The sequence below is a fragment of the Oryx dammah genome, unplaced genomic scaffold (genome assembly GCF_014754425.2).
Source record: "Oryx dammah isolate SB20612 unplaced genomic scaffold, SCBI_Odam_1.1 HiC_scaffold_10, whole genome shotgun sequence".
Lineage (NCBI taxonomy): Eukaryota > Metazoa > Chordata > Mammalia > Artiodactyla > Bovidae > Oryx > Oryx dammah.
In genome coordinates this window covers 76058250-76077828 of record NW_024070194.1, presented here as the reverse complement: position 1 = coordinate 76077828, position 19579 = coordinate 76058250, and the positions used below count along the sequence as shown (strand labels likewise).

Here is a 19579-nt window from a genome sequence, read left to right as displayed (position 1 = left end):
GTCTCCCAGGTCTGTATTCTGCACTGGTGAGAGGAGTACCATGTGTGTTTCTGTATGTGCCCTTTTCAACCTGGGGCATAATAAAATGAGTCTCCCCGACGGCATCTGGGTCTATGCACATTTCCTCTGTTAGACAGCGAGCTCGAAAAGTCTGCAGAAAATAGAGAGTGTCATTGGTATTGGCTGGCAAACGCGCTGGAGCCTTACAGAGGGAAATGCCTTTCTTTTTCTTGCCAGCCGATGGTTCAACAGAGAAGAAATTTTGCTTCTTTAGCTTCTGACAGGTCATTCTGGGCATGTCCTCTGTCCACAGTGCCTCCTGGCCCTCTGAAGATGGAGTTGTCCCAAGCATATTTGTGGAAACTCCACTGATGATTGTTTTTATTAGGGGACTGCTTGGCTTTGTAGTGGGACGCTTAGGGTTTTATTTGTTTTCCTTCCCCGGCCCCAGCTGTTTTTGTTTTAACAGCATTGGAGAGAAGGTTAAACCCAGTCCATCCCTCAAGTCAGCAGAGCTAGAAACCCGAGTGAGCCGAATGGCACCCTACAGGTCGTCTGCCCGATTGGGTCCATCCCTGACCTTATCCAGCCTCACGGGAGGGGTGAGGTTGACAGTGGGGTTGATCTCCAGTCAAGTGAGCATTTTGGAGCAGATAACTGTCCGGGAGCAAGTCACCCCCCAAATGTACCACTGGAGACCCCAGGCATTCAATAACTGCTGGGATGTCATCTTGCCAAACAAGAAGCAAGGACAAATGCCCATCTTTTTACTTTCCATGTTCCACCAAGGAGCATGACTCAGCCAAGACACGGCCAAACACAGCCACCCATGGCCTTGGGGCTGAACTGGTAATGGCCATTGTTTCTGAGACACTGAGTTTCCTTGGCTGCACCTGGTGAAAGCCAAAACTCATGCTTGGTCTCACTCCCAGAGATGCCGATTTCATTGGTCTGGGGTACAGTCCGGGCATGGGCTTTGCCAAGCTCTCTAGATGCTCCAAGGTGCCACTGAGGCTGCTGAGAACTGCTGCTAATGGAAAAATGTAACTAACCTTGTAAATACCTGTTTCCCAGACACAGTACTAAGCATGTTCCTGCACTAACCCCTTTATTGCTCCAAGTCTTCCTGTGAAATAAGTTTATTTATTTTCAGGTAAAACTGAGGTTTTAAAGCCTTAAGTTGTCCACGTGGAGTTTGGAGTTTCCTAGTCCATTTAACTCCAGAGCTTATTCCTTTTCCAGAGAACCAAGAATACAGCAAAATAACACAGTTGCATAAGCTCTCCAGCACTCTACATAAGAGATCTGACCCCTAACTTATTTATCTGGGCGGGGCCTCCCCTGTCTTCTCTATAATAGGTTGAAGGAGAATCAGAAAGTATTTAACTAGGGACCTTATGTGTTGCAAAGGGAAGGTCACTACCATGCCCAGTCTTCATGTCATCCTGGCATGCCCACCCCTGTACGAAAGGACAAGTGCAAAAATTCCTTCTACTTTGACATAGTGCTTTTCAAACAAGAAGCTCAAAGTATAGCATAATTAATCAAATCACCCACATCCTGCAGATGAGTAGCATTTTATATGTACAGATTTCTCTCTGCCTCCAGGCCCAACACTAGCAAAATATTTCCAATTTTCAGAAGTGAGCAATAGAGTAATTGAAAGGAGCTGTATCTTGGCCAGCTCAAAAGACATCAAGCCATCTATAGTAGCCCTACGTGAGAAAAAGTGGTGTCCACAAAGTGTGTCCTAATGGCCTGCCTGCCATGCTATGCTGCGTGGTTCAAAGAGGGAAAAGATGGCAAGAATAAAACATCCAGTTCTTAAGAGTCAGCTGCCCCTGTGATCAATATTCTGATCCATCTGGTCAACTCTCCAAAAGATCTAGAAACCAGAAAGTGATGACATTAGCTGGTGATCCAGTTACTTGGGTTAATCAAGGCAGAGAGGACATTCGGGGCCGATTAAGTAGTGGGGCAGCCCAATGATGGATGAGTCATTATGGGCAAGTGCAAAGATAATGCCATTGGGAAAAGCAATATAAGTCATTCAGGTACTACCAGACCAGGAAATCCATCTAGTCCTAGAGGGGGATCATTTAGGAAGTATCAGACTCAGCCTGATGAACTCATCTATTCATTGTACAGCTAACAATCAACAGAAGAGCTGAACATACAAGGGGACAGGCCATATGGAATACATTTTGAAGACTGGGATGTATATCTGTGCCTTCATTTGAAACACCTTTTTTTTTTTTTTAATTTTACTGATGTATAGTTGATTTACAATGCTGTGTTAGTTTTAGGCATAGAGCAAATTGATTCAGGTATACATGTACATATATATACATCTGTTTTTAGATTCGTTTCTCATAGGTCATCACAGAACATTGGGTGGCGTTCCCTGTGCTATCTATTAATAAATATATAGTAGATCCTCACTGGTTATCCATCTTATGTATCGTTGTATGTGTACATTCATGCCAAGCTCTTGATTTATTCCCCCGATGTTTCCCCTTTAGTACCCATAAGTCTGTTTTTTATAAGTCTGTTTCTGTTTTGTAAATAAGTTCATTTGTATCTGAATCACTTTCTTTAAGCAAATCATACTCCAGCCCCTCTTTTCTGATCCACAATACCCCTGCTCCTATGTTCTCATCTTCCTAAGCACACACTGTTTCAATGTATGGATGAAGAAATTTGTTTAAAGTAATGACAAATATTTTTCTTCTTTACTTCTAGTTCTGTCCTTCAGATAGCTTCCTCTCTGTACCAGAAGACACTTCAGCATGTTCCAAAACAATTCTTTTTTTTTTTTTAAAGCACAAAAGAGGCTGTGTCTATGCAACAAAATTTATGCAAATGGTTCTATACCTCTCCAAGTCCCTTTCTTGGATTCACGTTGCAAATCTGACATTTTAGGGGAGAGAGCTTATTGTTTCAAGAAGGTGGGTAGGAAACTAAAAGCCCATATGAATGAAAGCAAACTATACCTGCAACTAATTGTGTCTTTAAAACCAAGTCCCAGCTAGGAACCTCACAGCAAAAGTTATCCATGAGTGCACTATCAATAACGCCAGTGAATGCCAGTTCTCCTGACTTCTTTTCCCTCCCTGATTGCTCCTGCTTTTGTCTCCCTTTTAAGCTCCTCTTCCCAAGCACTCAGTGCTGGATTCTCCAATTCCCTGTACTTCTGGTTTTTCAGACAGTCTACTCACTGTTCCTTCTGTCTTGCCCTGCCTTCAACCACATCTTGCTGGTTCTCAACCATTCTGTTTTGTCTACAAACTATAGGACCTTTGCATCTGTTTCCTGGGTGAGGAATTCCCTCCTCTTTATTTTGGTAACCTTTGTCTATCTTTCAGATCTCAGCTCACTCACCAGGCGTTGCTTTCCTCAGACTTGGTCTAAGCTCTCCACTGCGGACTCTCAAACACCCCGTGGCATTCGTTACCACCCTCATCAGAGCTGCAACTTTACATTCATCTGTGATTCTTTGATTCACGCCTGTCTCCCCCAGGAGCCTGTTTCTCTTTTCTCTTGTCGCTCCTATCTGACCTTGCACTGCCTGCTTCTCTACTTCGTGGCTACCCTAGTTTCTACTGACCAGTGATTTCCTCTGTCTCACAGATTCCAGTAATACAATTTTCTCTCAATTCCCATCATTTTTTGTTTTTCATCCAATTGTTGATTCTCTCTAAATTTTTTATAGTCATGCTCTACTAGCAAGACAGTCTTACTGGTCTAATTCATATGTATTATCTCTTTGGCAAACTTCCCATGAGAGACCCACTCACCGCTCCCTGGGCAGCAGCCAAATGAACTGCCCTTAGGCCAAGCGTGTCCTTCATCCACGGGCTGTTGCCAGCCTGGGGGACAGGTCAGCTTTCTCAAGAAAGTACAACAAACAATTGGGGTTTTCTCCCTCACGGTCAGCTTTCTGAGGACTGGCAGAGCTGGAGAGGGATCTTCCTGGAGAACGAGGATGGGGGAAGGGGTGAAGAGTAATAACGGAAAAGAGGGACAGTTGAGGTTTGCAACAATCTCCTTGGTTGGTGTTCCATTTCCTGTCACACTCCCTTCCCCTGAACTAATGTGTCTAGAGCACTTAGCAGATGCCACACGCTGTGGATACCTAGTAAATAGTAGTTTACCTCCTTCATCCTGGCGAGACACCCTTCCTGCTCCCCTGCTGCCCTGAAGCCTAGCCTGACTGTAGTTGGCAGCAGTAGCCAGCAGCACTATCCCCCGGACCCTGTCTTCCAGGAACAGGGAGGTCCCGGGCATCAGTGCCCATACCTGCCCACCAGGAGGTCTTTGCCCACCCTGCTCTGACCATCCTCCAGCCCTTAATGCAGATCTGCAGAAAGACTTAACAGCACTTGCCAAGACAGTCTGGCATCTGCTTCCCTCTTCCAGGTGGGAATTAATGGATTTCATGCCTATTTCCTTCCAGGGCTGCAGAGAGTACAGCAACTGGCAAAAAATACAAGATACTTCAGACAGAGACTAAGCCAAATGGGATTCATTGTGTATGGCAATGAAGAGTCTCCTGTGGTCCCCCTGCTCCTTTACATGCCTGCGAAAGTAGCGTGAGTATCCAGCGGACCCCCACCATAACACCTAAGCCCCAGGGTGATCTGATGGAGATGGCACTCCAACACCAAGGACCCTTTCAGCGCAGGTGCTGCTTTGCATCTTGAGCAAGATGCTGAGCTCAAAACTCACTTGTCCAGTTCCTCAGAAGTCACAAGGTCTTGTGGGAAGGGAGCCAGCTGCTGTGGCCCACCATTTCCATGCTCTGTGAATTGGGTGAAACCACTTGCTGCCTGAGGCCTCAGCTATAAATGAACAAGGGTCTTGCCCTTCCTCCTGCCCCAAGATCTTTCTCAGGGAGAACCTCAAGAAACCCTCTCTCCCAACATTCAAAAGCAACATGACCAGACTCTGTGCATTCTCCCGTTGAACTCTCACAGCCATCCTCCAAAGAAGGCAGCCTCCTGTGTGGGGAAACTGAGGCTGAGAGCAGTTAAATAGCTTTCCAAAGTCAAGATCAAGTGTAGGAAAACCAAAAGGCAAACCCAAACTTAGGCTCTTGCTCCAAAACTCTTGCTCCCAACACCAAATTTTAATACCTCTCCTGTAAGCCGACTTCAGGTTGTTTTCCACTGATTGTGACTCTGAAGTTGAGCATTAGTAATAAGTGCATAAAGAAGAAAAAAAAAGACTTTTTCTCAATATGGTGTCGATGAGTTTTTCCAGGAGTCATTCTCTAATCTGCTAAACATGAATGAACTCTGTGATTAAAAAGAAATTAATTAAAATCTTTTCTAAATATAAAATATTTGTGTGTCTGACCCAGCACATGGGAAAAAGTAATTATCAACAGATGTTCATCAGATTCTGGAGGTCCTGACACTCCTTTAACACAACAATATTGATGGAACTTTCTATTCGATTCTCTGACAGTCTAGGTTGATTGGCTATTAGAAGTAGTGCAGAAAAGAAGCTCTGGGGCTACTTGTTGAAAACTCATGATGGTTAGGACTGAGTTAAACATTCCTAAAAGATGGTTTCTTTAATGTCCACTCTCACGTCATTTCGCCAGGGCCAAATGACACACACACGAGTTGCCTCGTGCACCACAGTTGTCCACCACTGAGCCCTTTGTTTGTGGATCCGGGTCAGGAAATCAGCACTTGGGGTGGCCCAGAAGACAGGGTGCTGTGGATGTCACAGACACTGCTCTGTGCTGATGGCGGGGAGGGGGGACAACGGTGATTCCAAGCGGCAGATTTCCCAAAGCCCTCTAGCATCTGGTCTTGGATGGCACGGAAAAAATCCACATTTACTCAGAGTGGCCGGGGAAGTGGTGTGTTCCAACTCCACGCTTAGCCCATGCTTATCTAATACTTTATGATTTGCTCAAATGAAGACACCGAAAGTAAGCTTGCTTTATTTTGAAATGTGTTAAGCACACAATACTGGAGGGTGGTGTTAGGGAGTGTGCTTGATATGTGATGATGGGAGCTGGAATTAGAACCTCAACAGGATGGGAAGTTGAGTCCATCTAATGAGAAGAGCCCACAACGAACGAAACAAATGCACTTAAGTGCGTGGCAACAGAAGGAGAGTTCCCCTCCTCCTTTACATGACAGGAGTCCTGACTTGGCAAAGCTAATGCGAAACATGAAAATAAAACTGAGAAGGAGTTTCTTGGAAAAGTTATGTTCTAGAGTATAATGAGATGTTTGGAATGAAAAAGACTTTTCATTCTGTCTCTTCCTCATTGAACCAAACTTCTGAATCTCTGCTTTCCTCATATTGAAAATGAGATATATCAGGGTATATTGGCCAGTAGTGGGATTGCTGGGTCATATGGTAGTTTTATTCCTAGCTTTTTAAGGAATTTCCATACTGTTCTCCATAGTGGTTGTATCAATTTACATTCCCACCAACAGTGCAAGAGGGTTCCCTTTTGCTTCATACCCTCTCTAGTGTTTACTGTTTATAGATTTTTTAATGATAGCCATTCTGACCAGTGTGAGGTGATAATTCATGGTAATTTTGATTTGCATTTCTCTAATGATGAGCAACGATGAGCATTTTTATACCCTGAGAAGATCATAATTCAAAAAGATGCATGATGCATGTACCCCAATGTTCATTGCAGCACAGTTTACAATAGCCAGAACGTGGAAGCAACCACTGACAGATGAATGGATAAAGAAGTTATGGTACATACATACAGTGGAATATTGTGCTGTGCCAAGTCACGCAGTCATGTCTGACTCTTTACAATCCCATGGACTGTAGCCCGCCAGGCTCCTCTGTCCACAGGGATTCTCCAGGCAAGAATACTGGAGTGGGTTTCCATGTCATCCTCCAGGGGATCTTCCCAACCCAGGGCTTGAACTCATGTCTCCCATATTGCAAGCAGATTCTTTACCATCTGAGCCACAGGGAAGCCCAGTAGAATATTATTCAGCCAATAAAAAGAACAAATTTGAGTCAGTTGAAATGAGATGGATGAACCTAGTGTCTATTATACAGCATTAAATAAGTCATAAAAAAACAAATATCACATATTAACACATATATATGGAATCTAGAAAAGTGGTACTGATGAAGCTATTTGTGGGGCAAGAATAAAGACTGTGAAAATAGAGGGGAAAGGAGAGCATGGGATGAAGTGAGAGAGCAACATTCACATGTGTATGCTACCGTGTGCAAAACAGATAGCTAGTGGGAAGCTGTTGTGTAACACAGGAAGCTCAGTCCAGTGCTCTGAGGATGGGAGAAGGGAGGGAGGGGACGCATGTGCAATTATGGCTGATTCAAGTTCTACAGTGGAAACCGAACAACATCATGAGACAATTATCTTCCAATTAAACATAAATTTAAAAAAAAAGAAAATGGGATTGAATAGGACCTATTTCCTAATATCATTTGAAGATTAAACAAGATGAAGTCTATCAGCATTGGCATGTCGCCTCTTACAGGGGTCTACTCAGTGTTGGCTGTTATTTTTAATAGTATTAATAGTGCATATGAAGCACTTAGTATAGTGATTGGTTAAGCACTCACTCAGTGGTAGACATCATTATTACAGCTACTTCTACTACTGTGGCTACAATGATTATTATTACTAGTTTCAACTGAGTGTAACATTAAGTCATTGTGGTTGCATGTCTTTTTAAAATAATTATAATATTTAAAAAATATTTATTTTATACAGGATAAAGTAAAATATTTATTATCCTTCAATAAAAATAAAACTTCCAGAAAAAGAGTAGAAAAAGATCTTGCTATGCCCTGCATCAACTGGACCTTGGATGATATGTCAAATGATCTAGTACCTTCCCTTGTAAGATAGTTTTAAGGAGGAGCTAATATTGCTGAATGTTAATTATATGCTAAGGAAGGCTCTTAAACCCAGTGTTCAGCCATTGAAGGTGGGATGCCTAGCTTGGGTTTAGAAACGAAGACACCTAAATGCACAGAAGTCAAAACTGTTTTCTCAATGTCACTCCTGTTGCAGGTACTAGAGCCCAGAGTTCAGGTCAGTTCCATTTGCCTCCTAAACCAGGGCTCTTTTCAATGCACTGCACAGCCTCTCAAGCTTTAGTCCTTGGGGGAAAATGCACATCTCTTTAAAGCAATGCAGAGCATAATTTAACCCTCTTTACTGTCATCATTGGCGAATCAAAAGGGCATGGATTAGTACAATGGGGACTGTACAATTAGCACCAAAAAAATCTAATTATTTCTGTTGTTAAAGAAAACTTAGAAAAGGTTAGTTCCAAAAGGTAATGTTATCTATTGTTGTCTGGAGTAGCCATTCCCTGGTCTTGTTTTCTTCTCTGATATTCCTTTAATGGAAAGTTTATACGCAGAAAAGCCTTTGAAACAGGGAGTTAGTTCTCTCAGCCAGTGTCTGAACACTTTTTCCATTTGCTTATTTAAAAACCTTTGATTTTATTAAAGAATTGTGATTTCTCCACATTTCCCCCCAGTGCAGAATAGAAATATGATCTCTAGCCAGGTATCCTTCTGAATAAAATCCTACTGCCGTTCTACCACTGGACTCTTCTATGCAGTAGAATAGAATGTGATTTCACTGCACATATAAAAATTCACTTAAATAATCAGAAGAATTGTATTTCCTATTTGGTAGAGGACTTACATTTTCCAGCCCCAGGCCTCATCATCTGCTTGGAGGATGGTGGTGCAGAAAACGCACTGATGCTGTGCGCAGTGCAGAGCTCATATTTTATTCTTCTTATTCAAGTAGTTTAGTTTCTTTTGGGCTATGCCAGCTCTAATTTGATTTGGGGAGTACAAACCCAGAGGCTCATTATGCTGCACGTTCATAACAATCATATACATTAACTGAAGGAGGCTAGCTTTAGTTGTGTAAGTTGTAAGCTTTAAATCTAGACATGCTCCAGGGAGGCCTCAGATTAACCTAATGAATCAGCAGTCATATATTTCACTCTACATTCTTTGGCAAAACTCACTTCCTCTGGTACAAAGAGAAAAGTGCAGACAGTGAAAATGGTCTTTGGGGAGTCCCAAAAGCCGGCCAGAAATCATGGGTCAGGTGGTTTGTACTCTAGCAATAAAAGCACTTGACTTGTTTCTCAGACAATTACAAGCTCTCATCCTGTGCAGTTCCGTGGGCAGCCTTCCATAGGGTGATCAAGAAAGAGAAAGAATGGCTGGTTTTCAAACTTCCTCAGTTAGAAAGCTCCATCTCCTTGCAACCTTTCCAAATCAAAGGCTGAATCTCGCCTTGCCCGAGCCAGGGGGTCAGAGAGGCTGTGTTTGGTGGTCCCTGCAATCTCCATTGCTTCCTTTGACAACCTGCCTTCTGCACGAGGAAACCTAAAAGCTGTCAGCTAGACAGGAGGAGAAGGAGAAACCCCACAACCTTCCTCTCCGTGGCTGCATCGAGGATTCTTCTTGAAACTCAGTGTTTCTGGGGTGTTGTCAGCTTCCAGCCTAAAATAAGACACCTACAAAGGAGAAGGAAATGGCAACCCACTCCAATATTCTTGCCTGGAAAATCCTTGGACAGAGGAACCTGGCAGACTACAGTCCCTGGGGTCACCGAGTCGGACATGACTTAGCAACTAAACAACAACCACCGCCTCTTAAGCCTAGAAGATCTGAGACATTTACCCAACTTGTGGGCAGAGCTTCTCAGGGACAAAGGAGTCCTGTGGGGAGCGATGAGCACAGAGAGGGAAATACTCACTTACTTGGATGTGCAAGCCTGTGCCTGAGGTTGGATCTCAGTGCAAGAAATTTACAGACTTTGAGAGCTCAGTATTCTAGAATCGTTACTGAGATTAGCTCTGAAATAAAAAGATGCTAGAAATGGTTAAGGGGAAGGAATCGTAGCTTTAAAAGGTTTTACTCTGTATCAAAGAGCTTTGTAATTCTATGACCTAGGCCTCTAGGCTTCTTCTAGAGAAAGACTCTGTGAGTGCACACTTCTTTCCCTCCCACCCTCCTCCCCATCCCCACTTAGTCCAGCTGATGGGTTTATTATCCCTGAAGGCACACAAAAAGTGAGAAGACCCTTGCTATTTCATATCTTTGGCTTGATGGAAAATAACATCCTTGTCTCTGGAGAGAGAACATGGCTTGGGGTTGTCTCCCGCAGACCCTCTGATCCTGATTCTGAAATTACAGTCATGAAGTAGAGGCTTCTCAAAATCTCCATACTGTATTATGGGTACTGTATTAAGTATTGAAAGCATATAGTTTTGCATCTAACAAATTGTTTCCTTATGTAGTTGCATTGTGTTAGGGTTCTTTTTATTGGAGTATAATTTCTTTACAATGCTGTGTTAGTTTCCATGTACAACAACATGAATCAGTCATATGTGTACATATATCCCCTTCCTCCTGAGCCCCCCTCCCACCCCAGCCCCACCAATCCCACCCCTCTGAGCCATCAGGGAGCACAGACTGGGCTCCTTGTGTACACAGCAGCTTCCCACTAGCTGTCCATTGTACACAAGCTAATGTATATATGTCAATGCTACCCTCTCACTTCATCACACCCTCTCCTTTCCTCTGTGTCCACAAGCCCTTGCTCGAAGTCTGTGTCTCTATTCTTGTCCTACAAGTGTGTTAGGGCTTTTAATCCTTAGGAACTCTGCAGACAAAAAGTTTCCATATATGTGAATTTGTTCAACCGGGTCACGGTCACGTCCATGTCCATCTGCATTTTCTGCTCAGTGTTGAAGACTGAACACATCATTGTCTAATGAACGGGCCATGTCCCACAATATACACACACAGTTATGGGTGCTATCAAGTGACTGGCTGCCACATTTCCTGGTCAATTGTATTTGACAGAAGTTTCATTACTTCAGTTATCTTCTACTTATTTTTTAAAAACAAAGTCATTAGCCACATTCCTTTTTTTGCAGTAGAATTTTGTCATCTCTCAGTTAACCTCCTTCTTAATCTTTCCCTTAGGGCTTTTGCAAGACATCTATTAGAGAGAAAAATCGGTGTGGTGGTCGTTGGATTTCCAGCTACGCCCCTTGCAGAAGCGCGGGCTCGGTTTTGTGTCTCAGCAGCACACACCCGGGAGATGCTGGACACGGTGAGTGCCACGGCCCAGCAGAAGCAGCGGGACGGGGCCTTGGAGTCTGGGCGCCTTCTTTTACAGAGCTTGCTTGGGTTTCCCTGGATTTCTCTTGGATCCAACACCAATAGCCCTCACTATTTTAAAAAGGGGGACGGGGGTGAGGGGAGTCCCAGCAATGCACAACAATGTGATCAACTCAGCAGAAAGAAAAGAAAATCAACCCAGGGAAGACTTGAGTCAAGTCACTCTTTCAGTTTCACAGCAAAGACTGACTGAGAAGCCAGACGTCTGCTCTTGGCTTCTTAAATGCTGATGGTGATTTCTTGTGCTATTTCAGCAGCAATTGCCTACATCCTGGCACTGGTCAGAGCCACTACATCCATCACAAGAAAATAGGACCCAAATAAGCCAGATTTGGAAAGCCAACAGCAAAGACAGACCTATTGTAAAAGCTCATCCTACCTGAGGTGCAAAGGATTTCAAAACCATTTTACCATTTTACTGTCCTTAAATTTCAATCTCTGTATGAATGAATAATATCAGAGCCAAACCAGATCAGTCAGTCTGGGGTTGATGAAACTGTCTCATAAAAATCAAAGCAGTTTAGCAAACGCTATCAGGTATCTGCTCTATGCAAAACTCTAGGGCAAAAAGTCTAAGAGGATGTACTATAAACAGGCACCTCATAATAATACCAGAGAGAATAAATTCACCTAGTAAAGAATGACAACTGCAGGACAGACACTCGAGATGACAATCTGGCAAAGATAACTGCAGGAGCATGGAGGTGCAGTGAGTCATCACATGTTTGGAGCTATCTGAGCAAAATAAGAGATGATGAGGTCAAGGGCAATGGGAGCAAAAGAAATTACTCTAGGAACAGATATTATGCGTGCATGGATCTGCCAAGACTTGGCAAATATTTGGATGCAGGACACATGTAGGCCAGGAAATCAAGGATAATCTGAGGTCTCTAGCCCTCTAGGGAGTGAAGAACAGCAGAGCCAAGTTACTAGGAAATAAGGTATGTGGCAAAGAATAGCAAATCACCAGCAGGACTAGGGGAATCAAATGAGCTAAGTTGTAGACATGTAGGGATTACATGTCTATGAGCCATTGGTGGAAAAGTTCCAATATTATACATAGGTTGGATAAATAATGAGGACCTACTGTATAGCACAGGGAACTATATTCAATATCCTGGGACAAACCATAATGGAAAAGAATGTGAAAAACAATATAGATATGTATAACTGAATCACTCTACTCTGTAGAGAAAATTAATACAACTTTGTAAATCAACTATACTTTAATAAAATTTTTAAAAAGGAAAATCCAATTCTACAGCTTAGGAGAACATGCAAGACTGGAGTTGCTGTAATTTGAGGAACTAAGGGGAGATCAGGGCTTCCCAGATGGCTCGGTTGGTAAAGAGTCTGTCTGCAATTCGGGAGACCTGGGTTTGATCCCTGGGTTGGGAAGATCCCCTGGAGAAGGAAATGGCAACCCACTCCAGTATTCTGGCCTGGAGAATTCCATGGACAGAGGAGCCTGGTGGGCTACAGTCCATGGGTCACAAAGAGTTGGACATGACTGAGTGACTTTCACTTCACTTCAAGGGGAGATCACTAAAGTCAATGGTAGAAGAAAGTATTGTCCAAATATAAGTACATGGGCCAAGGGCAGACTCCAGAAGTGCCTGCATCCGTGGGTGGATACAGGAATCACAGATGAGGACCTGGGCTCAGATGGAGCTCAGTTCATTTCAGTTCAGTCACTCAGTTGTGTCCAACTCTTTGCCACCCCCTGAACTGCAGCACCCCAGGCCTCCCTGCCCATCACCAACTCCCGGAGTTCACCCAAACCCATGTCCATTGAGTCAGTGATGCCATCCAACCATCTCATCCTCTGTCATCCCCTTCTCCTGCTCTCAATATTTCCCAGCATCAGGGCCTTTTCAAATGAGTCAGCTCTTCACATCAGGTGGCCAAAATACTAGAGTTTCAGCTTCAACATCAGTCCTACCAATGAACACCCAGGGCTGATCTCCTTTAGGATGGACTTAGTGCAATCCCAAAAGTCACGAGCTGGCGTACTGCCCAACATTAAACAGGCAAAAGCTCCAAGTTGGGGGAGAATCAGCAGAACATCCAAATGCTGTGAGAGGGGAGAAGAAATCATTAGCTTAGCAGTTACCAGGAGCTTGCTGCTGCTCCGAGCAGAGCGTTTTAGGGGAGTGAAGGGAACAGAAATAAGAATACAAAGAACTAAAAATGAAGATGATACTTTGAGTTCAAATTGCACACATGTGCAACCACACCACATACACACATACACGGATCCATATCTTTCTGCTTCACCATTATATTTTTAGGACTTAAACCAATGTGTAGAACATAGTATGTGATGCTGGGGAAGACTGAAGACAAAAGGAAAAGGGAGCAGCCCAGGAAGAGATGAATAGATAGCATCCCTGACTCGATGGACATGAATTTGAGCAAATTCTAGGAGATGGTGAAGGACAGAGGAGCCTGGTGTGCTGCAGTCCACAGGCTCACAGTGTCAGATGCGACTTAGCAACTCAACAACAACAATAACAAAACACAGTAATGATTCATTAGATGGCACATTAACAACTGAACTAACCCTAGGTTTTGAGATGATGGGAGAACTTTGCTGTTTCTGTTCTACATTGTCCAGTTTCTCTAAAATGAGTATATATTTCCAGTATATTAATTTTAATAAATTGTTTCTTCTAAATGTAATGAATGATGGTAAGAAAGGGTAGATAAGATTTTCAAGAAGTTTGTAAAAACAAGAAAAACTGGTTTAGAAAAAGCTTTTGAAAGTGGAGGGAGACTTGAGCATGTTTACACACTGATAGAAGAAGGGAGTTATGAGAAGAACATTGCAGGTGTGGGGTGAAGACCACGTGCCCAAAAGCAAGCTCTAGAGACAGCAGAAGGGATGAGTAGCTTGGGTGGATTTGCATCTTATTTCTGACCCAAACAGCATTGAGGCACTCAATGAACAGCCAGTTCAGTAGATATCAGACCCTGTGGTTGTCTTCACGAGTTAATTCCTACAGATCACCTGGTTTAGAAGAGGCATGGAACTCTCGCCTAAACAAACGCCTCTAAACTTTTGAGATCATCAAATCAATACAAAATTTTGAGCAGGTTTCTTACAGAAGAGAATATGAAAAATGACCCCTTGAAAAGTCAGGGCATTAAGGTGGTAACTGAACATAAACAACACTTACCAAAAATACACATTATTAGACAAGTCTATTCAGTGACCGTCTTCAGAACAAGACAGAAACAGGGCCACTTTACAAACACAAAGTGACTTAAAATGTACTTCTTCTAACGTGAATGGCAGTCCTCAGTGAAGGACTGAGGTCAGCTTTAGTGGTAGCAGTGGTAGAGTTAGCTCTCAGTCGAGTCCAACTCTTTGCAACCTCATGGACAGTAGCCCACCAGGCACCTCTGTGCCTCGAATTCTCCTGGCAAGAATACTGGAATGGGCAGCTATTTCCTTCTCCAGGCGAGTTTCCTGACCCAAGGATAGAACCCAGGTCTCCTGCATTGCAGGCAGATTCTTCACTGTCTCTGCCACCAGAGAAGCCCAAGGTCAGCTCTAACCTCCTTTTAATCTTCCCACCTTCCAAATAGGAAATCTACATACAGCCAACACTGAGTTTCTCTCACTTCTTGGCAGCATCCTACCCAGAACTGGCCCCCTATTTTCCTAGAATCCTCTCATGCATGAGTCCAAAGGTGGCAAGTAACTCTTCCCAGATGTTAGGAAGATGGTTCAGGAGAATGTATTCCCTGAGGCAGCAAAAGCTGCATAAAGCCAGCTTTTCTTGAGTCCTGGTGTGTTTCAGGTAGTTGATCAATGAGCCTCAACATAAATCCATTTTGAGATTATATATGCATTACAGCTTATTATGCACATTTTACAACAGACATCAAAAACAGTTAAATAGTTTGAGATACTACGTCACATCTGTCAGAATGGCTGTCATCATAAAGAACACAAGTAACAGGTGTTGGCAAGGATGTGGAAAACAGAGAACCCTTGTGCACTGTTGGTGGGAATGTAAATTGGTGAAAAACAGTATAGAGGTTTCTCAAAAGATAAAAATAGAACTGCCACATGACCCTGGAATTCCATTCCTGGGTATATATCTGAAAAAAAAAAGCAACTAATTTAAAAAGACACATACACTCCCAATGTTCATGGCAGCATTCTTTATAATTGCCAAGATATGGAAGCAACCTAGGTGTCCATCAAGGGACAAATGGATAAAGAAAATGTAACGTGTACACACACACACAATGGAATACTATTCAGCCATAAAATAGAGTGAAATTTTTCCATTTGCAGCAACATGGATGGATGTGGAGGGCATTATGAGAAGCAAAATAAGTCAAACAAAGACAAATTCTGTATGATATTGCTCATCTGTGGACTCTAAAAACTACAACAAATTAATGAATATAACAAAAAAGAAACAGACACAGACATAGAGAACAAACCAGTGGTTACTACTGGGGCAGGAGGGGCAATATGGGGGTGGCTGAGCAGGAGGCACAAGCTGCTGGGTTTAAGATGGACTCAAGGGTGTATCGTGCAACACGGGGAATACAGCCAATATTTTGTAATAGCTGTAAATGGAAAGTACCATTTAAAACTGTATTAAAAATAAAAATATATTTTTAAAAGATTGAGATTAATAAATAATTGAAGTCCTATGCTTCCCTCCCACATCGTCCATGAACTGTCTCCCATCGCCCCCAAGTATGTGGGTCCATCATTTTCAAAGTCACCAACCTGCCCCATCCCCCACCTTCAGCAAAAGCAGTAGAAACTATCACAGATTTATGCCACTTAAAATGTAATGTCTGTTGCTTTTTCTTAGTGCTTATATTTGGTATAAAAGGTAAGCAAATGCATTAAAGTGAAAAGAAAACTTTAATCACCCATAATTCTACCACCTAGAAATAAACTATTCATAACATCTTGACAGAGATCTTAACTGATGTCAGTTTGAAAGTCTTCCTAACAGAGAACATCCATAAGCCCCATGAGTCATTTATTCTGATGTTAGCAACTCTTACTCTCCCTTTTTTCTAAACATTAGACTCTAATATCTTTCCATTTTCTTTTGACTGGTTGAGAAAAACAGAACTAAAATGTTAAAAAAAAAAAAAAAAGCATGCCCAATTCTGTAGATTTCGAAATGGACTGGAAGGAAAAATTACATTGTGTATATTCTAGATTTCAATTGTTTCATTTGTAAAATTGTACATTTACCTGCCTGGATTAAGAGAATTGAAATAGATGAGCTCTTGGTCTCTTACAGTTTTAAACTCATTATTCTATGGAGCGCAGAGCTGAGTATTTAAAAGCGGAGAGTGGGAGGGATGGGGAAGCATGGAAGAGAGAAAGGAGGATGTTCATTTCCCTACCTATGGATTAAACCTGGGTCTCCTGCGTTGCGGGCAGATTCTTTACTGTCTGAGCCACCAGGGAAGGAATTAGTTACCACCATGTTCATTTTCTTCCTGGTCAGGTTGATTTCTTGTGTCATGAGGGCTTAACTCAAACATAATCTGTGAACATTTTTCTTTTTCTCTCACAAGTTTATACTGTCATTAAATTTTAAAAATAAAGACTTCAAGGGTAAGCATGAATCAAATGCGTTTCTTCCTCTCTTCACATCCCCACAATATCTTAAACATGCGTAATGTGGAGTTAGACTGTTAAAGAATATGAAATAAAATGCATTAGCCTCTAACATTCCTCTAGAGCTGGTTTATGATCCTCAGCTTACCGACTTGGATCTTTTTTCCTTTTCTTTAAAAAGCAAATAAGCTGGCAAAAGAAGAGTGTGGTTTTCTGTGAGACCTCAGAGGGCAAGGCCACTTGGGAGTTTAAATAAAACTAATGGAAGGCAATCTCTTTGCAGGTCTTGGAAGCCCTGGATGAGATGGGTGACCTCCTGGATGTAAAGTATTCCCGGAACAGGAAGTCAGCACGCCCGGAACTCTATGATGAGATGAGCTTTGAACTTGAGGATTGAGTTTCCTGAACCTGAATGGACCCTAAAGACTTGGCCAGGAAGACCTCCTTCTTTGTCTCAAAAGGAATATAAATGGATTTCTCCTCCTTTCTAAGGACAGTTTCGGTTTCCAAAACAATTTCATTGAACCAAGGGAGACACAATCACTGTGGTGTTTTTCATGTCTCTGTAGAGACATTAACGTTCTCCTCCCCCAAGCATCCTGCCACAAACACACACACACATTTCTTAGAATATTTGTAATGGCAAAAAGCCTGCGTTTTAGCTGCTACTGTGCAGCCTCTTCAGTCCAGACCCTTTTAGGAATTCCAGCCAAATAAGAGGATTTTGATTTTTACTTCAGTAGATCTCACTATGTGTTTGCTAACTTTATCTGCAGATGGGGGCAAGGGTGGTGGGCAGTAGCTTCTTACCCATGAAAGAACCAGCTAGAACTCATCCATATCATGGGAAGTTCCAGGCAGGAGGGTAAAGAAATGTTGCCTCTACCATTTGCCACATTTGGACTTTTTCCAAGGACAAGTGTCAGAAGCCATATGGAGTATTTGAAGGGAGAGCGCAGACCTGGCCAGCAAGACCAAAGACGTCTTTACAGGAAACTCTCCTTTTCCTCTTCCTGGTTTCCTACAGTTTTATAGCCGAGTTTTTGAGGTTTAGAAAATTCAAGACTTTTGTTTCATCAGGAAAAGGGAAGAAGGCAAGCAAGCCAAATGTAGGCCTAGACTAAACTGATAAAGGTATGACAGTGTGAGCGTCCTTGGTGCCTTGTGGACTGAATGTTTTGTGTCACTTTTACTACACTGAGGAACGAGCTCTCCTTTTCCTACTGAGTGTGGAGGACATGGGGAACTCAAGTTCCTTTAGAGTTGACTCCTAAGACTATACGTGAAGAACGGATTGGTTCAAAAGTAACATTTAAAAGTAAATGCTATTCAGCTTTTCAATTCTGATCCCTCCATTCAGACCAATTAAACCGTACTGTCCTCTGGCATAAGCACTCCACTTTGGTGCTAAGGGGGCTTTACTTGAGTTGCCTTTGTCTGTCTCTGTCTGTCTCTATACATCTGCCTGTCTGTCTGTCTCTCGCTCTCTAAATGTGAACACAAACTTCTCTGCAAAAGTAGCCCTTTGCTAATTGAATCTAGTCGGTATAGAAAAAAGCCAAGAAAACCTTATCTTTAACAAGCCCCCAGATGGTGCCCAGATTGGGAAACTCAAAAAGCAGTGGTGACCTTTTACCAAAGCTTCTGTAATAGTTCAAATGAGTTACAGAACATTCCACTCCATCAAATGACACTCTAAACAAATCACTTCAAGAGAGGTTTGACTTCACGTGACACGTGACGCGGATGGGCGCAGCTCTCATGCTGTGTGCTGGAGCAGAAACCCCACCCGCAGCCCTCATGTTCTGGGGGCCTGGATGCTCACAGCTTTTTAAAGGGTAAAGGTGATCAGTGTGGAAAGCTTTTTATGGGGGAAACTATTACCCGAATAGGTACATCAGCTTAAAACTGGATCCCATGATAAAGTTCCCTCTGAATTTTTGTAAGGAGTCCTATAAGCAGAAGAGGACAGGAAGTGGGTCCTGAAAATGCAGTTGCTCCATTCAATGGCTGATTTTGATAACTAAATTCCAACAGAGACTAAATTTCAACTCAGTGAATCAGTGCAGCATTCCTTGTGCAAAGAAAATATATATTGCATACATGTGCCAAGAAAAGGAAGGCACAGAGGTCTTTTCTCTTGAAAATGTATGTTTAAATGAAGTTGATCTTAGTTGATTGTCCAAAATGAATCTTCATCAAGATGCCAGAGTGCTGAGTCATTGATTACATTCTCCAACATGAGATCAATAACCTAGCTCTGTCAGACTGTCTGTGCTGAATATGAACTTATGAGAACAACTGTAATCCAAATGGAATGTTTCCTGAGCACATTAGAGGGGTTCAGGCCCCAGAGGGTTAATAATATAAGGGTATATGTCTTATAGAGTGAGACTGGTTAAGAGGGTACTTGTGAGAATTTTTCATTTTTATAAGAAAAAATCTACTGCTAAGTTAATAAAAGTGTGATTTCAATCCAATAGGTATTATTGGGTCTTCACGGCTATACCAGAGCCAAAGTCCCTTTGGTTGGCTCTGTTTGGAAAGATAATTTTCTAACAGAACTGTAGCATCTTACACCCCCAACCCTCCCAACTGTGAAGAATGCATGTGCGCGCACACACACACACAAGCACAGTTTCCCCTTTCTTTACAGAGCAAGAGTTTAAAGATTCAGAGATGAGAATCTGGCTGACTAATAAATAGATGGAAGATGCTGTTTCTAAAAATGACCTTCAGGGAAGCAGAAGAGGAAGGATCTAGACTGATATTTGT

General features: G+C 42.5%; 1 protein-coding gene across 1 annotated transcript in view; it reads left to right on the top strand.

Annotated features, from left to right (window-relative positions):
- The window catches only part of SPTLC3 (serine palmitoyltransferase long chain base subunit 3), a 149002-nt gene extending 129740 nt beyond the window's left edge, over positions 1-19262 (top strand). Inside the window, exons 10-12 of the mRNA XM_040248292.1 lie at positions 4457-4592; positions 10996-11125; positions 17088-19262. Coding sequence (XP_040104226.1) covers positions 4457-4592; positions 10996-11125; positions 17088-17201 — 380 coding nt within the window. The 3' untranslated portion in view covers positions 17202-19262. The remainder of the gene's footprint in view (positions 1-4456; positions 4593-10995; positions 11126-17087) is intronic.
- Positions 19263-19579: the final 317 nt, after the last annotated feature.